This window comes from Falco cherrug, chromosome 7 (genome assembly GCF_023634085.1).
Source record: "Falco cherrug isolate bFalChe1 chromosome 7, bFalChe1.pri, whole genome shotgun sequence".
NCBI lineage: Eukaryota > Metazoa > Chordata > Aves > Falconiformes > Falconidae > Falco > Falco cherrug.
Window position 1 is genome coordinate 22058574 of NC_073703.1, and position 21613 is coordinate 22080186.

At 36.7% G+C, this 21613-nt stretch overlaps 1 protein-coding gene across 3 annotated transcripts in view; it reads right to left on the reverse strand.

Annotated features, from left to right (window-relative positions):
- Nucleotides 1–21613, reverse strand: part of VPS13C (vacuolar protein sorting 13 homolog C) — a 97294-nt gene that overhangs the window by 54060 nt on the left and 21621 nt on the right. For all 3 annotated transcript variants that reach the window (XM_055715787.1, XM_055715788.1, XM_055715789.1), the window contains 25 exons: nucleotides 21332–21438; nucleotides 20473–20644; nucleotides 19951–20013; nucleotides 18978–19113; nucleotides 18339–18433; nucleotides 16344–16486; nucleotides 14758–14950; nucleotides 14500–14614; nucleotides 14035–14171; nucleotides 13190–13316; nucleotides 12594–12711; nucleotides 12105–12234; nucleotides 11645–11723; nucleotides 10526–10665; nucleotides 9780–9933; nucleotides 9272–9348; nucleotides 9053–9112; nucleotides 7118–7271; nucleotides 5685–5801; nucleotides 4283–4386; nucleotides 3809–3976; nucleotides 2714–3018; nucleotides 2261–2408; nucleotides 1148–1253; nucleotides 1–134 (listed from right to left, as the gene is read on the reverse strand). In XM_055715787.1, the coding sequence (XP_055571762.1) occupies nucleotides 1–134; nucleotides 1148–1253; nucleotides 2261–2408; nucleotides 2714–3018; nucleotides 3809–3976; nucleotides 4283–4386; nucleotides 5685–5801; nucleotides 7118–7271; nucleotides 9053–9112; nucleotides 9272–9348; nucleotides 9780–9933; nucleotides 10526–10665; nucleotides 11645–11723; nucleotides 12105–12234; nucleotides 12594–12711; nucleotides 13190–13316; nucleotides 14035–14171; nucleotides 14500–14614; nucleotides 14758–14950; nucleotides 16344–16486; nucleotides 18339–18433; nucleotides 18978–19113; nucleotides 19951–20013; nucleotides 20473–20644; nucleotides 21332–21438 (3282 nt within the window). The remainder of the gene's footprint in view (nucleotides 135–1147; nucleotides 1254–2260; nucleotides 2409–2713; nucleotides 3019–3808; nucleotides 3977–4282; nucleotides 4387–5684; nucleotides 5802–7117; nucleotides 7272–9052; nucleotides 9113–9271; nucleotides 9349–9779; nucleotides 9934–10525; nucleotides 10666–11644; nucleotides 11724–12104; nucleotides 12235–12593; nucleotides 12712–13189; nucleotides 13317–14034; nucleotides 14172–14499; nucleotides 14615–14757; nucleotides 14951–16343; nucleotides 16487–18338; nucleotides 18434–18977; nucleotides 19114–19950; nucleotides 20014–20472; nucleotides 20645–21331; nucleotides 21439–21613) is intronic.

The window sequence follows — 21613 nt, forward strand, 5'->3', positions numbered from 1 at the left end:
CTCTTTGATTTCAAAATTAAGTAGCATATTGATTACATCTTCATTTAATGGGGTTTTTCTCTTTTCAGGCAGCATTCCTTCTGGAACACACTTATCCTGCGCCAAAACTGATTTCTCCATTTCTTTAGTTTTACCTGAAACATTCAATAAATTAGTTAACTTTTGAAACTGCCACCATTTGTTTAGCTCAAGAAACATATTGTCCTGGTTTCTGTTGGGATAGATACATTTTTTTTCTTGCTGGCTAGTGCAGTGCTGTGTTTTGACTATGGTGTGGGGGCAGAGTGGTCATGGACTTCATGGTTTCTCAGGCCTTGCTGGTAGGAGGGCTGCAGGGGCACAGGGAATTGGGAGGGGACACAGCCAGGGCAGCTGAGCTGAACTAATCAATGAGGTATTCCATACCATGGGACATCATGCTTGGTATATAAACTGGGTGTGGGGTGGGAGGTTGGGGGGTGTCTGGGGCCAGTTGATTGTTGCTCAGGGACTGGCTGGGCATCAGTCAGCAGGTGAGGAGAAGTTGTACTGTTCTTTTCTCCCTTCCCTTTGGATTTCATTCCTCTCCCTTTCTCCCTCCTTTCATTATAACTGTTATTGTCATTATTACTACCGTTCTTTTGTTCTTATTTTATCTCAATTATTACATCGTTCTTATCTCAACCCTTGAGTTTTATGTTCCATTCTGATTCTTCTCCCCACCCCTCTGGGTGAGAGGGGAGTGAACAGGCAGTTATGTGGTACTTAATTACTGGCTGAGGTTAAACCACCACACATACCCCATTCTTTCATTCATTTAGATGGCTTACATTCACCTAAAATAAGCTAGCAACACTTCCACAAGCAGGGTCTTTAGCTTCAGAGCAAGCAAAGGAAATACAAACATGTTCTGGCAGCAAGACAACTCTGATATCTCAATACCTTGCTAGTACTATAACAATTTAGCTAACACCATTACCAGATTTTGTCTTGTGATGTTTCCACTTCTTTGAAGTATTAAAAGTGTGAACACTGTCCTTGCAACATTAAAAAGTTTATCACTTATACACCACCGTTTCAGATCTAAGCTTACTTTCCAGATAGTAAGCGCTTTCCATTATTCCTGAAAGCTATACACTTAATATTCATGACAACATCCGTCTCTGACCTTCCTTTTGCAGTACTGGTTTTGCATGAGTTTGTTCTTCTGCTTCACCAAGGTTTTCTGTCAACACTTTGAGAAAGACATTCAAATCCTCTTGACTTAACACAACCTACAAAATTGCAGATGACAGTTCTCATGAAAAACGTTGTTCTTTAAACTTATTGCTAGCTAACAAAGCAGAACAACATTTCCTGGCAAGAAGAGCGTTTATTTAGGTATTTTGTTAGCAGCAGCTACCCTTAAATGACATGATGACTTATTGTTAAAGGATTAGGACAGGGGTCCTCAAACTTTTTAAACAGGGGGCCGGCGCATGGATTAAGTGGCAGGAAGTCATCTGTGGCTGCTTGGTTCCCCCCACTTCCCCCCAACCCCTGGTGGGGGGGGGGGGTGTGTCTGTAAATACCGGGGGCTGGATTGAGGACCCTGGGGAGCTGTATCCGGCCTGCAGGCCGTAGTTTGAGGACCCCTGGATTAGGAGATTAAAGAAAGTTGAGACTTCCAAAGCTGTATCAATAGATACTGCATCCTTTACTTAGTATATCTACACTTTTAACACTTTCCTGTAAATGACATGCTACTTAATATTTTGAGTTTCACCCAAGATGTACCTGGTATTTTTCTTGCACAGCACATGCATTGCCACAGAAAACAACTATCTTGAGAGGTCATTCAAGGGAGACAGGAAGTTATGAAGCTAGAGTTACTAAGGCAAGTATTTGCCTAATTTAAAATTCTTCTCAAGAAGATATTTTTAAAAAAAACAAGCACTGAAAGAAGACTTGCTCTGAGAACTGGTCACAAAACCATTTGATTTAAGTTGGTCCTGCCTTATGGCAGGGAATAAACAAGACCGCTTGACATCCCTTTCAGTTATCTTACCTTTCTCTCAGTTTAATATATGTACACAGCAGTTTGGGTGCTTTATATGACACTTTCAAACCTCTGCATTCAAATAGGTAGGCTAAACTCTGTTGACATCCCTGAAACTCACTCAACAAACTACTTAGAAGTTTGCAGCTTGTTGCACCTTTGTGTCTAAAAGTAACATAAAGGTTAGTCTTATGTTTAGTATTGTCACCGAGATTCTCACCATGTTCTTTTCACAAGACTTACATTCATTGTATCCAGACTCCCCGTGATCTCCAATACTGGCAATTTGTGAAACCAAGTTGCAGACAGATTTCGTTTCACAGACAGGCTTAAATTAATAGGACGAAGTATTTGAATGTCTGGATGTGACAAACCTGTCTCCATAGTGGTCCTTAGAACAAAAGGAAGAAAACAAAAACCCTCACACCACACATGGTAGGCAAGTTAGAAGTTAAGTACATTTGCAAAGGAACATCATAAAATCTCAAATCTCATCTCTCTTTAGGCTTAAATGGCTTCCCGAGCAGAACAGTGTATTATTTTACTACCAAATTTTTTGCCCTTAAGACCACATTATTTTAACACCACATATTTGACATTGTCACAGACCATGGTTTCCAAGTAAGTAGATTAATATCCTATGAAGTATTAATATTACCAGTTAGCTAAGGCATTACTTAGTAAAATGCACTTTACCTGGACAGTTTCAGCTTCGTCAGCTGCACATCCATTTTGTCAATGACTGGCGGGAGCGAACTGCCTTCTGGAGACACCAAACTAAACTGGTTCTGAACCTTAATCAAGCCAAGATCTACTACTATAACATTGGGGGAAACTGAGGACTGAGGAATGACTATAACTGGTGCTTTCAAGTTAATGTCCATCGAAAGTCGAAAACTCCTTTGAGCCAGGTCTTTTACACTGGTAGCAGCCTTTTCTGCAGCTTGGACTGTAGCAGCACTCAGTGCCTCCTTAGCTGTCTGAAAGTTGTTCAAGAAGGTCTAGAACAAGCAGTTGAACAAAAAGTAGAAATGCTTGTAAACAGTTGTTTAATCTAAATTACTTTCATTTTACATCATCAACCACAAGCAACATCAACCACCAGTTATGCTTCCTACTGTGCTGAATTTTCCCTGGGGAAAGACAAATGTGTACCTTCTGTCATGACCTCTCATAGAGGGTCAAAAATGTATTAACCAGTACTATCCACTCATTTTAAACCCGTTTCTACCTTTTCTTACTTATTAGCTACAAATTCCTTCACCTCATTAGCTTCTGGAGACATGTTTTTAGAGCCCCTCTTTGCCCCCACTGAATACTAATTCTTATTAAAGCCAGTACTAAATGACAGAAAGCCCACTAGCGCTTTATTGAAAAAGACAACATGAGAATATCTGATGAAGGTATAAATATTTACAGTGATTAATTTGCAGCTGTCATAGCATCTAACCTTGCAGAAAGTTTTGCCTCTAACATTAGCTCAGATATGTTTGCAATGAACTCAGGTTTTTGCCAGGGTGGAGAAAGCAGTGAACACAAACACCCCAAAATACCTTAATAGCATCAAGCTTTTCCCTATTTCGAAAGCAGAGGGTGGGAAGTGACCCACCTACATTATCTTAGTTTTTTGAAACTCAAACTAGTTCAAGCTTACTGAAAGTCTTTTTTAATAGTACACACAAATAAGCTTATCATTTCTCTTTCAGAAGCTTGTTACCACTTGTACTGAGGACACAAAGAAGGCTAATTTGAGAATACAGCAGAAACATAAAAAGGGAAAAAAAGACTCACCAGAAGAGACATAAGAAATTTGTGAAGGTATACTATCTGAATGCAGCCTACTTTCAAAGATACGGTACCATCCACTTTTGACATGTCAGCGTAGGCTTCTCCCTCAGTAGCATATGGATCTAATGCCAGATTGAAACTGAAAACTTCATCTCCAACTATAGACACAGCCTAGAAAGAAAGAAACAGTACCTACCAGCCATCAGCAGCTTCTAAAAAGGTACTTAATACAAAGAAGGACTAAACATATCATCAGCCTATCAGATGTACAAGTTAGACCATTATTTTTTAAAAAATTTTCAGACATCTATTCTTCTAATATGAAAACTATGCTTTACCATGTATCTTGTTAGAAAAGGAGGTATACATGACAAATCAAATATTTTAAAACAAGTGAAATAGCATTTATTACATTTCACTTCTACACACAAAAGTAACCAAGAATCAAGTAAAACTTAAAATCTTGTAGTTTAGTACTTTTTTATGAAGGGTCCTTGAATCAACATCGGTGACAACTATGTCTTTAAGTCGGGCAAAGAATACAGTGTGACTCGGCTGAAGGAGAAGAGATGAGTCAAGACCTGTAAAGCATAAAGAGAGAAACAGTAGTATTGTGTAATGGAGGTAAAACTCATTTTCAGGGTAGGGCCACACAGCACCGTTAGGGGAGATGAGATCAGTTACCGAAATTATACATTGCAACAATTATTTTATTAGTAGCTTGCTAAATTCAACAAAGATTTTAGAAAAACCACCAAAAAAATAAACAAACACACTTGGTTTTCTCCTCTGTTTCGAAACAAAGTCAGTTACCATTTCCCTTGCTAAAAGGACTGTACGTAGAGCTCTATTCAATCCAAGGCATTTTTGTCTCCCTGTATCCAAACAAGAATAATTAAAAGTAGTTCCCCAACTACCATAACCTCTCCAAAATAAAAAAGTACTCTTAAGTTCTGGAAATAGATACTTCTTGTATCTTACCAGACACAGAAGGCAAGTATATTGTCTGGAGTTCAAATCCAAGTCTGTACACTGTGCCATCTGTTATTAAGCTTTGAGAATGTGACCATACTACTGCTTCGAAAAACATGAAATATAAAAATTTCTAATCCAGACACTGTCTCAATATCAATCATCTCTAGAAAGAAGTGAGCTAGTATTCACAGAAAAATATTCTAACATTAATCCATCTCCTAATAACCAAGCTGAGTTAGTTTATTGAGATTTTCTGTCACAGAAGATGTTACCATACTATATTTGAATACAACACTTTCTTGTGTGAATACATCGTATGATTTAGAGATGGGCACAAGTGAAAGACTTTTTATGAACTGTAATACATATTCTGGTATATCACACATTCTTCAATATTCACACCAAGAGGGAGTTTTGGCAGCTATAGCCAAACTTGGAAGTGAAAATTCCTCCCCTGCCTCTCTCTCACACAGAATTATTGATAGCCCCTCTGGGGGGTAAAAAAAGAATCAAGAAAATGAAACCGAAACAAGAAACGCAAACAAACCCTAAGACTTCAAAAGCAAAGAAAATATTTTTAAGGGATTTTTTAATCCTAAATAATTCATGTATAGCAGAAAAATAGCGTAACATGAAAACCCACCCATAAACAAGCTCCTTCAAAACATCAGCCTAATTACCTGAAGAATAATGTATCATGCTTTTCTAGCAGGAGGCCAAAACATTATGACAGACTAGAAGACTGACTTTGAAAACAATACCACAAGCCACATTTATACAGATAATTTTTTTTAAAAAGTCAGATACTGAAAATATATACCTTACATCTCTTTTAGTCCAATTATTAGCAGTTGCTTTAAAACTAAGCTACTAGATCAGTTGCTACTAACAAACAATTTGATACCTTGTATCTTGATCTCTGCAATATTCTTCTTTTCATCACAAATACTTAAACAGAAGGCATCCAGTTTGGCAAAAAACTTGAAGTCAAAGACATCCTTATCCTTGGAAGGTCTAGCCACTAGAAATGAGAGAGGGAGTGATTTACAAGGTACTTTCACTTAAACTCCTGAGAGTATTTGCGGGTTGTTTTGGTCTAGGGTTTGGGGGTTTTTTTGGCATTCAGATGACTTAGCTCTGTTCCCTACAGTTTCTTTCATCACCAAGTCTGTAACATCCCATCTTAGAGCAACAAGCCTTCCTCTGAAAGCAACTCTACTGACAAAACATGTCAGCATCTGTTTGTAATACTATGTCTGATATTATTCCCATTTAGCAATGATTCTCTGTTGGAACAACTTTACTTTTTTTAAATGAAGGGTAATTGTGGGGTTCAAAGGAAGTAAAACGCAGAGTCTACTTATTTGTAACATCAAATCAGTAACTCAAATAGGTTCACAGTAGTGGCTTTTTCAGGTTATCCAGTATTTCCTATTCCAAGATCCTAAGGTAAGAATTTTTCTCTTAAAGCTTATAAGAAATGGCAAACCTTGGAAGCCTGTTTCAGGCAGCCAACATCCAGGTTTTATGAAACCAAGTGTTAAGACTGGGAAAAATAAGGCAAAGTCATGCACAAGTGTCAAAAATTATCTCTGGGGGAAGACCAGAAGCCATCAGACCTCACTGATGGTGTGCACCTTCACTAAGAAAAAGCAGCAAAGTATTAATCCAAGAGCTTAAATATTTACGGTCTTTGTTACACCACATACACCAGCACCTTCTTTTTCAGCCTGCAGATTCAAACCCAGGACAATTGAAATTGTATGTGGTTCTGAACATTCTTCACCAGGCACCTCATTTCCAGCATACCTGATGCTTGAGTTTTGCGCTTTGTATTAAGGACACTGCAGTTGCTCCCCTCTGAGTATATTTTGATATAAATTCAGATTTTGTTTCAGTGCTATACAAACAGGAAGATTTTAATTAGGCTAGCAAACAACTCTACTACTTCTTTGAAAGTATATTTAAATCACCTCAGTCAGTAACATCACATAATCCAAATAATACATCTCCTTTATTTTACCATTCACAGTAAGATCATGCTGCTGTTTGAGTCCTCTAAGCTCACAGAAATCTCATTTACTCAAATTCAAGTGTATTTGTGAAATGGCAATGAAACAAGAATAGAAATATCACCTGAAGACACTATTTATGACCAGAACCAGTCTCACTTACTGGTTTTTTGAAATGAGTCCTCCAGCCTGGTAAGCCACAGTCACATGACTTTTGATCTTCACCCCACACTACAAAGCTTATCCTGTTTCTCTGGATTTGATCATTTTGTCAGCATGTTAACACTTCCTTTCAGAACGACCATTTTGTCAAATACAACTGTACCTTTCTTCAGTCTAGTTTCACCTTCTTGCTTTTCATCTTTATTTGGTGTGTCTCCACTACTTCCATTGCCTGATGGACTAACAGCTGTCAAAAAACTGACAGTAGACATAAGGGCCTCTGTATGCAGTAGAAGGTTCAATGACGAAAACACTACCTGTTGAGAACATAAGACTCCATATGACAAAAAAAAGTAACATGTACAAGTACAAGAGCTGGGCTGAGGTGCAAAAGCATCCAATGGTATATAATAACTAGATTATTATTCTTAGATTATTTTTTAGATTTATTACGTTATTTTCCTTAGAACAGGAAAGCCGCATGTGTTACCAACAACAGATCATAAAGGAAAAAAGCTTTCTGTAAAGCAGAAAAGTGGTAAGCTTAAAAATAAGAAAACCTAACAACCACCCAACAGTGCAGCTGTTAACTACAACCTCCTCAGTACAAAAGCGAAGTGATACAAAATTAATTTAGAAGTATTAAATGAGTAAAACACTTATTGTGGAAAACTGCAGTAAGTAAGTGGAGAACTTCATTAGATGACTGAGATACACATCTGGAGTAAGATAGTCCAACCTAAACCTGGATTCAGTCTTCTCAAGCTGTATGGTCTGTCCAACAGACTCATCTTGAATTCTCTTGCAGTAACACAGCACTACATGAACAGATAGGTGGCAGGTGTCTGCCACGTAGATACAGAGCATAAAGGTATTTCCCAACATAGCCACTATGGGAGTCCAAAAGATGAGTAAATGCCTGACATCCAGTTTAGTAAAAAAGTTACCCACTTGAATGGGCTTGGAATTGGAAAAAGAGCCCAAATGCAATACTTGCAGACACAGAAGTCCCACTGAGAGTTGCAAGGCAACACCTCACGATGTACGGGAAGTTGAGTTCTCTTAACATCTGTGCGATACCATTGCATGAAGGCAGTCAACTCACTGTATAGCAACCTCACTAGCATCGGAGTAGCAGAACTGTCATCCACCCTGCTGTGGCTTCAGGAACTTTTTCTTGGCAAAAAGATTCCAGTATTAACTAGACTTCCCAGATGAAAACTACAGATACTCTAAAACTATTAGATGGCAAGTGCAGTATTTCAGTTTTCACACCAAAAAACAGCAGGCAAAATAATGCCATAAAATTATAAAGGCGGGAAAGTACCTATCGAAGAAAACTGACTCTGTAGTTTCTTCCAGAATTCCTCAAGACACTGTTGTTCCCTAGATTGAAATCTGACTCAAAAATTCACCATTAATACAGCACTCAGAACTTAAGAAGTTAGGTACTTGCTGCCTGAAAATGTTTCCCTATATTGTAATAATTTTTAAGAGATTAAATTGTCATTCTAGAGTTGACAACAGAAGTGATGGAGAGGAAAATGCAGTATTGCAGGAAGCTCCTGAATCATATTTTGGAGTGAAGAATAAGACCGTGCTCCCCACTGCCCATCCTTGAAACAAAAAAACAAAAACCAAACCAACCCACACCAAAAAAACCCAAGCAAACCAACACTCAAAAATGGATTTAGACTTCTTATTAAATTTAGCCAGAGTGCTGATTATGTGGTGCTCATTATTTGACAGGAAAAGGAAAGAATTCTAGACCCTGCTACATTTTCCCATACTGGGCATTGGAACTTCATGATCTCATATGTGTGAGATGTATTCTTACATTAGTTTGCATTTTATCCACGTGAGCTACCCTAGACAGTTTTTCATCATAGTCAAGAAACAGACTAACATATTGCTTTTACATTAAATCACATAAAAACTTTGAAATGCAGTAAGGAGAATTAAAGAGTTAAAGTGTAAGGCTGTGGGGGGGGGGTGGGGGGGGGGGGGCAGCACACAACAGGAAAGCTTAAAACCCCTTATTGATTCTTCCCTTCTAATCCAGCAAACAAAAAAAGCAATAAAATCTGCAAGCACTCACTTGAATCATCTGTTCAGTGTTGTCAAATGTTGTCTGGAAGTGTGGCCCATTTCTGTCAGCCTGAAAATAATGATTCACATGAAGGTTAATACTAAATTCCGAACAGTCACTGTGCTCTTCAGAAGATACAAAACAATCCACTAGCTCTGAATAGTTGGTTTAAGCCTTTATAATATATAAAAGAGCTTTAACAATACATTTTAAAAGCTTTATGTATACCTTGATATATTCCACCTTCAGAAGGTCTAATCCAGGTTTATCTGAAGAACTAATTAGATGAATGGGTGCTTTTTTACCTGTAACATACCACAGGAAATACACAAGAATTAGAGTAATTTCTGTCCTTTCAAAAGGACCAAAGAATTTCTGCCTTGAAGATAGGGATTAACTTTCAATACCATTTGTTAAAATACATTGCACCACCAAATATGAATCACTGCTTTCTCTCCACTAAGTCCAAAATGGCGAGTCTACACCTCTTCTCCATCCAAAGGTGGAGTACTAAGCTATTTATTTATCTAATAAGCATTACGGTGGGCGTCCAGACCTCATCAACTGTGCTAATGGAACAAGCACAGCCAATGAACATTTGCATACCAAGTATTGTAACTGGAAAACTAGAGCAACATCTGGATTTCAGTGAGCACAAGAGACAGGACAGCCAGTTTCAGGCTAACTGATATACACACACACCACCACCCCATACTTCTCTTCCACTGCTTATTACCTCCAATTTCATAGTAATCCAAGTTTATTTTCTTTAAATAAGATACAGCTGCTAAATGATAGGTTTTGACAGTAGCTTCTGTCCCAAGATGCATTACATCAAATACAAGTACCACTTCCTCAGTTTTCTTTTGCCTGGTGAGTTCTACTAAAACCTGCATGAGCAAGAAACACACAGTTATACCATCTTTTCACATGTAGCATCCTCACCATTCAAAACACCAATGAAAAAAGCACAAAATTAATGCCTTGCCTGCTTTACTGGAAGTATTATTTTTATTACCATGTTAAAGTGTAAAAACAGAAAAAAAAGATTGTTTGATGATGAGATATAAGTATCATGGAAATGTTTCAGGATTTACTCTCTGAAGTGACATGCCCGGGTATTTACTTTGTTCTTCCAGTGCAAATTTCCCACCCAATTCCCCCATATTATGACTTAGTACTATTAATTTCGAGCAAAAATACTCCAGTAAAGGGCTTTTTCACTGACTTTTTTTTTTATACATACACACAGATAAAGTACGTGTATGTGTTTTTTATATACATACCATGTCTAAAAGAACCTTCATATACAATATCATACACGACTCATACACAGAAATACCTATGTACATACATGTGTATTTTCTCGTTTGGTGGCTATGTTTTTGCATCCAGTAAATCTGGTGAACAGTGGTAATACAATATTGGAAATTTTCTTGAATAGTCTTTATGTATAAAATAAAAATAGAATTAGAGACATACCTCTTTAATTTCAAACTTCAACTGAAGATCTGTCAGTTCCTCTTTAGCAGGCTCCTTATTTCTTATTTCTCCTCCTTTAATTAGCGACCTGTCAGTTGGTTCAGAACTTTCCTCAAAATCAAAATATTCTTCTTCAGAGTCTACGGAACAGAAGTGACTTCCTCCTTAGTACACTTCTTCCAGAAACAGGGGTAAATATCCTACCCTCTCTTTCCCATTCCAATGGGATTTTAAACTGTATGAGCAGTTTAAACCTAATCTAACAGAAGTATACTTCTTAGATCTATACTGCTTTCTCACCCATTGGACCCAAACCAAAGAAAATTAAAACTCTACCAAGGTAAGCACTGGAGTTTGGCTGTATCATTAGATATTCAAGAACATATATAAGGAAAATCAGTTATAAAGTAAGCCCCAGGAAACGTTACCAGGTTCCACTAGAGGAAAGCTCTTTTCTCGAAGAAACACGAACATAAATGCTCAAATCCACAGTGTCAATACAGTAATGCACCATTTGTTATTCTAGTTCTGCACTTTCAGTAAAAGAAGAGTTTTGCTAATGCAAAACACTCAGGACAGTACACGTGATGTTTGTAACAGTCTATTTTCACCACACATCGGCTGCCTAATGCAAGTGTATACATCCTCCAGACATGTCACTCACCTTTCTTATATGCCCACCCCAAATTATGGGTTCTGAAGTGGCAGCAGCAGCAAATCAGTATTTAGCTAAAACTGTTTTTTGATTTAAGTTAATACTGAAATAACAGGTTCCTCAATACTCCCTCCTAAAAAGATGTCTCATGGCATCTGAATAATTAAATTGGTTTGCTAATGACATCCTAATACAGTTATTAAGAGCTCATTTACATTTTAAGAGTTTACTTATGCAAAATATTCATTAGCAAAAAAAACTGGTTTTGCTTTTTTGAAAAAGTTCATTATTCTGAAGTAACATCAGCATCTTTATCAAATCTTCTTATGCGCTTCAAGTTAGAAATGATCATACTCATCCCTATTGTCCTGATAACATGTTTTAGATCAATAGCAGCCTGAATGTTAGCTATTCTGTAAGTTATGCCCTTCTACTTTTACAAATGCATATCTGTAGCTTCTTACCTGAAATTATTTCTGCTAACAACTGGGGTGTATCAAGTAATCCTTTACTAACAACAGGAATTGTGGGAATAGCCAGTACCTAGAGGGAGGGGGAAAAAGAAAAAAATGCAAAAAAAACCCAACACTATTTTAAAGTTTGTATAACTTGGTATGTTCAGTCATACTTTCCACTGATGAATGCACATTTTACCTCGCCTCTCCCATATGACTTAGAAAATTCGGTTTTGGCAATACTTACATTGAAACCAGCAGGATAATGACACGGGCTAAGCTAGACACATTTGAGTAAGGTCAGCGTGTTCTGATGATAAGCATAATGAAGACACTTTGCCTAACTCAGCTGACAACAGATCACTTATTTCAAGTGAAAAAGACCACAGACATTAGCAGAATTCACATGTACAATGACTGCTTCATGGTGTCATTGTTTTTTATTTCAGTTTTCTTATAATCAGCTTACCTTTGTGCTTGGAATTGACACAGATGACTTCTGAGGCAATGGAATGCTATCAATCAGATCAAAAATTGCCTTGATTTTCTGGTCAGAGAGTCTGACATGCACCAAAGGAAGTCCTCCTGACACTTTAAACCTTTTAAAAAAAATAAAATAAAAAAAAGGAGGAATAAACTCCAAGACAAAAGAGTACATAACAATTTGTGATTTAAATCTTACTAATATCTACACTCATATGTAAAGATCACATCACAGTAAAGCTAGTGATTCTGCATTAAAAACAGGTCTTGGATTCAGTTTAAGCAGTATAGTTGGTAACCAGTGGAGGTACCCAGGGAACTCCTGGCCAAAACAAGTTTCATGAAAAGTAGTAAGCTACTTTATTTCTTATGTTAATACCTTCAAATTACAAAGTGTAACAATCTGTGGGGAAAATACGGTTTTCTGTAAGTACACAGTAATGAAAAAGAAGTCCTTTCAACATTAACATATTACTTTGGCATCCTGGTATCTCTTTCCACCATCGACTTTGCCAACTGTACATGAATATCCATAGGCTGTAATACGTGCAAAGTTGATGGATGTTGAAAACGAGCCTTCTTCCAGTCTTCACCTGCAAATGTTCAGCAAATAATAGATAAAAGCATCACCAGTTAGTTGCTCTAATTAAGCTATCATTAAAGTAATCAAATGGCATGACTAGGAGAACAAAAAGAACCCCCTCACAAACTAGAGAAACCTAGAACAATTTGGACAAATTATTTTAAAAGCTTACTTAAGCCCAAATGAAGTATTAAGGCCAATTTTAGCTGTATTTTCCTGCATATGATGGAAAACATAATAGTTCTATGCATTTATGTTGCTTGCTAGCATCAAAGTAAAGAAGCAATATATAAGTCCAAACAAAAAGCAAGCAGCTGTTTAAAGAGAAACTATTTTTTTCCACAGCTTAATAACAGACGTGTGTTATACTCTATCTTTTAGTTAACTATTGGCTTTGGTTTGCCTTTTTTCTTTAAAGAACATATTTATTACAGGTATGTAACCATCACCAATTTTTTGAATAAACAGCAACTATGTTGTTTTGTTACCTTTTCTTCCAAAAAGAAGTTGCACATTTTTTATTTCCACGTCAAACTTGTCATAAGCTTTGTCCATAATTTCTTCTAAAGATGAAAAGCTAGAAGCTTGGCTACTGCCTTGATTTATGCTGTTCAGCTGAACATGTAAAGGACAAGATAAAGTTAAGTCTAAAACTTACATACACATGCTATTAATTCTAGTGACGATAAAGGTGATTATTCATAGGAGTTTATGATGGACATTTGAACTCTTAGAGATAAGAAATAATTCATTTCACATTTCAGTTACCAAGAGTTAGTAGGCGTTATTTGTTACTTCTATCAAACCATTTAATTCAAGTTATGCAAAAAAACTTTATATTAGTTTACAAGTTCACTGCTGGAGTAAAACTAAATCTTAATTAGTAAAACTAAATACTTAGTCAGGTAAAACCAAATTAAATTATAGTAATATTTCAATTTTATAGGAATAAGTGAATCAACTCTCAAATTCCAAGAGAAAAATTATATTCTTTTATTATTAATAAAATATTATCAATTTACAAAAGGAGAAACAAAAGTTCATGTGCTTTGCTGAAGAAATGAAAGACATTAAGTAAGCTACTACAATCATGATTACAAAATGAAAATGTTTCCTAGGGAGATTTACTAGTAAAGTATGTCACAGACAACAGCTCTGAACATTGATCAAAACTGACCCACATTTGTTTGGTAAGAAATACAGTACATTAAAAACACATTCACACGGATGATCCATCTTTGCCTTCTGAAAACAAGATAGGTTTAAATGACAGCTATGTTAAGAGAAAAGAATATTTTTTCCTCTGAGCTTATAAGAGAGGTCATGTATATACCTGAAATGTACCAAAGTCCAAAATTAGCAAATCTGATTTTTCATGGTAGAAACCCGTCTGTGGAACCACAAGGTAGGAAGGTTTCAGATAAATCTTCAAGTCAAGGACTTTCCTCATTTCAATAATATGAGCTAATCCTTAAAATAAAAAGGGACATTAAAAGCGAAATGCTATTCAGAAGCGTAACATTTATGCCAGTCAACACACAGAGGGACGCTATTTACCTGAAGGGTAACACAACTTGAGCAAAGACTTACTTTTCTAATATTCTACTGATTTCTTACTGAACCCAACGCTCCTTCCCACAAAACACCCACTAAAGCTCCAAGTCACAAACTCAAGGAAAAAAGCCAATCGTACAAGTTGGCCAGTAATCAAAACATACAAAATGTGTTTAGAAAATCATATGGAAACATTTCAAGACATTCAAGGGTTCACCTCAGGTGAGATCTGCTATTACCTTACCTGTAGCAGTTCTTTCCTTGATTTCTTCCAGCTTCATTAATGTGGCTGATGTTAATCTTTCAAGATCCATGCCCTTACTTGTCTGAAAGAATTCTACCATTGCATTTATTGTTCTCTTTTCAAAAAAAAGAGAAGACAAGAATTACCAATACACAAGTCACTCTGCAAAGACTCAAAAATAGATCTGGACAGAGCAAACAGAATAGGACAGAGAAAAGCAAATCAGAAGAATGGTTTAGAGTTCTGATTACTACTCACTGCATCATATTTTATTTCCACAGGCTGTGATTCAATAGTGAGGCTCTGGTCAGCAGTACTATCCTCTGGGTTAATATTAAACTCTATCTGAAGTAGAGAAGACTTGCTATCTCCTATGGAAGCCACAAGAGATGGTACCGTGTTTTCTTGTCTCAGGCCTGTAACGTACCAGTTTTCGAGCTTTGCTTCAACTCTAAAGATGATGAATAGTTAAATATACTTAATTAGAACACAGAACACAGTTCCATCTAGGAAAGACAAGCAAGATGAGAAAGCCTTTGATAAAGCCAAACCTGATTAGCTTCACAGAACTAACATACCACATGGTTAAGAAATTATTATATTAAGAAGTCGGAAAAATAAATAAGAGGCAAATTGTTCAAATCAACCTAAGAGTGATATTTTCTTTTTACCTTCCATTATCTGCACAGCAGACTGAATATAACTTTCAGCTCATGTTTATTAAGAGAATCAGTTGCAAGAGAAAAGAAAGGCAGAATAGTTATGCTACAGGTGAAAGAGTAGGAATGTTAACTATGACATACTGATTTCAAAAACAGTTATGGACTTGTTTTGGTTCAAATGGGTATTCCTTACTGACAGTCTCTGACAACACTGTTAAATGGATTCAGTAGAAAAATGCCTCTAAAAGAAAGCCATGTGAACACAACCAAACTACACAAACTTCCTTTGTCCTTGTAAGTACCTAATAGATACAAAACTGATTTTTGGGTCCTGGGTCTCCACCATTGGAATTTCTGACTTAGGGAGGCAATGTGGCTTGGGCATAATCAGCATCACAAGCCTAACTCCACCAAGAAAACTTGTGTTTTTCCAGAAACTTAAAATCAACAGAAGTATCTGTTCTACTGTTTCCGCCTTGCTAACTAAATTACATGGCATGCATTTATGTAAAATATCCTTAAAGCTCTTTTTAGTTTTGTGCAGCATTCAGGCTGCACCTTTAATATTCCCAAAAATGTTTTTTAGCAAAAGTATTTCTAGAGTCAGCAACTGAGCTGGTGCTCTTGTGCATGAAGTCAGAAAATGGAAGGAGCTGCAAATGAAAGCATGAAAACTGCAGACTCATTTACCAGACACTGAAATTCTTATTCATTGACTATATAATCCAGTAACTTGTGTTCAGTATTTCTGGTGTGCCCTCTCAAAATACTGTAAGGACTCCACTTCCTAACATGCTGGTTAATCTCCTACCCACAGACTCAGTTTTTCATTTCTGTAGGAAGCAAGCAACGCAGTAGCTTGGCTGGATTGTGTAAGCCTGACCATTTCACACTGCTTAGGTATCACTTCCCAAAAGTAACATTCAGCACTCCAACATCTAGATTCAAGAAAGAGCTTATTGTTTATGAAGACTAACAACAGTATTCCTTTCTTCATTCTATTCTATGTTACTGACCAAATCACATGACTAACTTTTCAGAGTGCAAAACTGCAGAATGCCCATAAATTTAAGAGTCAATATACAATATCATGCACTATCCAAAAGAAGATTTAAAATGGGGGGTGGGCAGGGAACATGTGTTAAAGATGTTTTTACAGAAAGAAAATACCAATCTGATTACTTAATGCCTTGTGCTCCTGGGCGCTGTGATATTTTGGTACTCAGATCAATTATCTGTACTTTAAGAGTTTCTGCTGCATTCTTGTCTTCTTTAATTGTAAGAGAAGTGCTTAACAGCTTCAGTGTCACAACGTGGGCAATGTACTAGTAAAAAGGACAGAGAAAATTTAAGTTAGTCATCTTGATGTGAATAATTTTTCAGAACTCCTAATTTCAACACACCTAACAACGTACTTAAAGCTACTCCAGTCGACTAAGGTAAGAACCATATCCCTATACAGTAAGTGAAGCATAGTATCTTTACTTGCTTTCAACCCTTCTCAGTCACTACTTTTAAATAAAATAGTGTACTTCAACAAATGCAGAGCAGATAGAGTCTGCATCTATTCACAGGCTTCAAGGAAGGTGGTGGTTTTTTTTTTAAAACCATGAAAGCAAATGTGGCTAAACTACACTCACTAGACAGCTAGCAAGATCAATTAAAAAAAAAATCATCATAACCCCATCAAATAACTGTATTTTGTAAGACACTGCATATATGCCTTTCTTGTTCTTGCTGCTGAATGTCATGTCTAAACCTTGCCAAGAAATGGGTTTGGCTTCCTGACACATGTGCCATTTTATGACTGTGTCAATCAGCAACTTCAGAATCAAATAATATTTCTTATCTGAATTTGAAGCCCGCACCTTTCTTCAGGGTACTGAGTGAGATGAAAGCAGCTTTACACTTCATTTGTCCAAATTATAAATTGAAGTTTTTCTACACAGGTAAGCAAGGAAAGCATGAAACAAAGTGAAGAAAAAAAAGCACCAGTACTGGGCACTGTTTGGGCTGTGTGTCCTCTTTGTTGGCAAAAGATGCTTGCTGCTGCTCTGCTCCTTTCAACTTGACAGGAACACAAGTTCATACAATAGTGTACAGGCCTCCATGCTGCTACTCAAAGAATTCTCAACTTCCTTCTGTGAGGCCATGTAAGCTTATAATAATCAAATTTAACAAAAATATACAAGGTTGGAAAGTTGGTTTTGGGTTGGGAGTAGGGAAGCCTGATGGGAGAAGAGACAACATCCTCCTTGAAGGAAATAGTCTCAATGTAAAAATGCTTCTATCAATGATAAGCAACTTAAAGCAGAACCACCAGTCACGTTAAAGATTTAAAACAACAATGTAACAGCACTCTCAGAAAGAATACTGAGAGAAACCTTACCATTACACATTTTCTTGTCTACTTTCTAGCTTTCTTCCTATAAGTATGCTTCCTTTCTTTCTTCCTTTAAGAATGCTACACCTGTAAATTGTTATCCTTTATTTCTTTGCTTACAAGCCAAAAAATGTCTGTCATAAATGTTTAATTTTATGCCTTCCTTTTTGTAGCAGACAAGTACTACAACTAAGATCTTCTAATATTAATCATTAGGATAAGCATTTTAATAGAAACATAACATGATCCTTCCAAACAAAGCACCCCTGAAAGTTATAAATGTTGGGTGAAACAGAAAATAATCACATACTAATGCTCACCTTTTATATAAACAACAACTATTCATTTATCAGAATCAAACTGACTCTGGATTTTGAAAAACAAAACCAATAAAAAGCCAACACCCAAAAAAAAAAAGACAACTATAGACTAATTTAGTTTTCACCACAACAGGTAGCAAGAAACAGATGCACTTAAAAAGCTAACATGGAATCTTTTTTCACATACAGTTAAGCTTTTTTTATTCTTTTCCAAGTTGCAAATCTACTGTCCAGATTAGGGTTGTGCACAAGGCAGAACACTGGCAAAGAAAACACTAGCCACTTCTTGTGTTCTCTGAATATTTCCTTACTATCAATATTATTTGTACATTCAACATATTTGACTTGCACTGACACACATTCGACTGCTTATCTTAAGGCTAGCATGCATCAGAAAAGGGGTTTTTTTGTGTGGTTGGTTTTCTGCTTGGTTTTTTGTTGTTTTTTAAACCATACTCATAAGAAGTTGCTTACCTGCTTTGGTAATGAAAGGTGATGGGAGCTGTCACTGTATCCAATAGCAGTAAAAAGCTTAGCTTTCTCTTCTGGTGTCATTAGCTCATCAATAGCTAAAAACCAAAAACCCATAAAAACTTGCATCTTAAATAGTAATGATAAGCATTTTTTCCTCCCATTTATTTTCTACTGTACTTAGTTCTGCTGACATTTCTTTAATTCTTCATCTTACACTAAATTCCATATTGTAAAATAACGTATGCAGAAGCAGCCTTCGTATCTGGCACTACCTATGCAGCACAGGAATCAATGTAACTTACATTACAATAGTACCCACAATTCCCAGTGACGGAAATAGCTTTGAGGAGTTCTACTTAAACAAATCTCTGGTCCAGACAGCAAATCACCAGAGTACAGTGTTCCAGACACTGCAGCTGTAAGTCTGTACTCTTCTTCTTACTAAGGTTCTGAAACGCTTAAGGCCATTTCAGAAGTAAACCTTATTTGCCAGCTCAACATTCATTAAGCAGTACCATGAAATGAATCAATACTACATTGCACTGTTGATGCCATACTCCCTTCTGCACAGCAGGAAGCAAAACATACTATAACTTTCTTCATGTGTATAGAAGTTAGTGCATAAAAATCTATACCTACTTTCAGGAACAGGTGATTCTTCATCTTCCTTTTTCCGAGATTCTCTTCTACCCCAGAAACCACCAAACCATCCTCCACCTTTTTTTTCTACTTCAGTGGTTTTCTTCTTCAATAGTTTTTGTCCTGATCTTATTGTCTACAAACCAGACATTAAAATACATAATTAATAGAATTACTGTATCTTTTGCTTTTCTGTAAATAATGCATACTGAACAGACATTTAACTATGGACAGCAACATCACCCCGCAAGGGATTAAGAGCACCTTGACTTACCAGACAGAAGCAAAAAGATTGGGGGGAGGGGGGAGGGATGCACATGGAAAAAGCATGTGTTACTTCTAGTTCAGACAGCTGCCTTCTACACATTTTACTAGCATTTAGACTACAAAAAGGCAGGAACCACATGAAAAGACACTATTTAGGAGGATACAAGAAGCAATTACATTGTTAAGTCTAACAGTAACACACCCAGTTCTCCCACACAACAAGTGACAGAACAAGAGGAAAAAGCCTCAAGCTACACCAGGGGAGGTTCAGATTGGATATTAAAAATTTCTTCACTGAGAGGGCGGTCAAGCACTGGCACAGGCTGCCCTGGGAGGTGGGTGAGTCACCGTCCCTGGAGATGTTTTAAAAATGCACAGATGTGGTGCTTAGGGGCATGGTTTAGTGGTGGACTTGGCAGTCATGGGTTAACCATTGGACCGGACGATCAAAGGTCTTTTTCAACCTAAATGATTCTACGGTACCAAGAGGATAGCAGTAACACTGCGCGCGCACACACTCATAGCTTTTTGGAACTGGTTTCCAGTTTGGAAATTCATTTACTCTTGTCCTAGAAGAATAGAAAACTTACTTTCCCACCTCTCTTTCCTATCATAGTCATCAGCACAAGTTTTTTCAAGATAGTATCATGACACAACCATCTTATTTGAAGTCTTACAGTTTTATTAAACAAAAATTATTTCTTACCTCAACTTGTGCTTGTTGTCTTGCTAAGATTATATTGAAGACATCAAGCTTTCTTTCTAGGTCCTGTAAAAAGTGAATCATGAAATCATTTGCCTCAAACACATTTCAGAAAAGGCTCACCACTACAAATTCTCTACTAGCTCCTTTGTATTTACACAGTTTCTTTCTAGACTTGCTCCTTTCTTTCAAGGATATACCCCACCCACCCCCAAAGTTCACTAGAAGATGAAACCTGATGTTAGGCAGCCTAATTATTTTTTTTTAAATAGATTAATCTCGCACTTCATTAAATGCATCTGAGTTCATTAATGCACAACCAAAAAGGGTTTATTTAAATGGCATTTAACTAGTATTTTCTGTCTTTCCACAACAGGTTACGCTGAACTTCAGATTAAAAGGCTATTTCCACAGAACTCTTGTGCTCTTGTAAAACCACAAACCTTGACTATGGTCATGTACATTAAAGAATTTTTTAGAGGGACCGAAACATACTTTCTCCAAAGAGAAAAAACCCCCACATACCTGAATCTGCCTCTGTGTTTCTTCTGACAGTTTACTCTGTGTCAGCTTGTTCTTGTACACATTTTTGTAACTCTTCAGAAGCTGCCTATGCTGTTTTATGTTATTCCATGACCACATTCGAGTATGTCTTTTGATGTGAACTTCAAGAACACTGCTACCTGCATATTTCCACCTATAATAATGCCACACTTTTGAGCAACTTCCCATTTCATTTGCACATTACAACTTAAAAGTTGCAGAGGTAGTTTATTAATATGCAAACACTTCATTTAGCACTTGTCATTTGAATAACTTTGTTTATAAAGATTTTAATAGTTTCAACATCACTTTTGAAAAACAGACTGAGGACTTACATGAAATGCCTGAAGAACTATAAACCTACATTCTCTATTGACTTCTGCGTGTTCGCAAATTTGGTCTGTAAAAGCATTAAGTACACTTAAGCACTCTGACAATCAACATCAGTTAGTACTTCGAAAAAAATGCACAGAAATGTGTATCAACTCAAAACTTTCAAAATTACAGTTGACATACGTGTCTCCCTTGTAATAGATTTGCTCATTTTTTTCTTTAGTTTTTCTAAAACTATATTCTAACCTCTAGGGAGCATGTTGTTCATCAGCATTTTGTTCAGAGATTTGGGGACCAGAGTTAGCTTTGCAAGTCAGATTTTCATCACTTAGTTCTATCACGTGTTCTCTTCTGCAAACCTTTTCTACTGGGCTAAGCAAAACTCTGTGAAAGTTAATAATGATACATGTGATCTAGTTTTAAAACTATGTTTAACCACAAAGGAGAATGAAGAGACTGGAGAGGAATCCAGCATCTTCCAGAGAAGGCATGAACATATACAGCTTACCACTGTCTGGCATTTTTATGGAGACACACATTCGGCCTAAATCTTCTGTACGGTGCATTGCGAACCATGTAATCTATGGACTCCAGAAGGTCTATCATACTGAGGTACTGAACACAGAAAAACAAGTTTCTTAGCAGAGGTTTAAATTTTGTGCTTAAAGTGCTTAAAGTACATGTATACCATGATCTTCAGTATTCCCCAAACTTTATAGAAATGTAAGCCTATGCTTAAATTTTCATTAGTATGTAAAAGTGGGCCAGCTACACCATTGCTCTGAAAGGA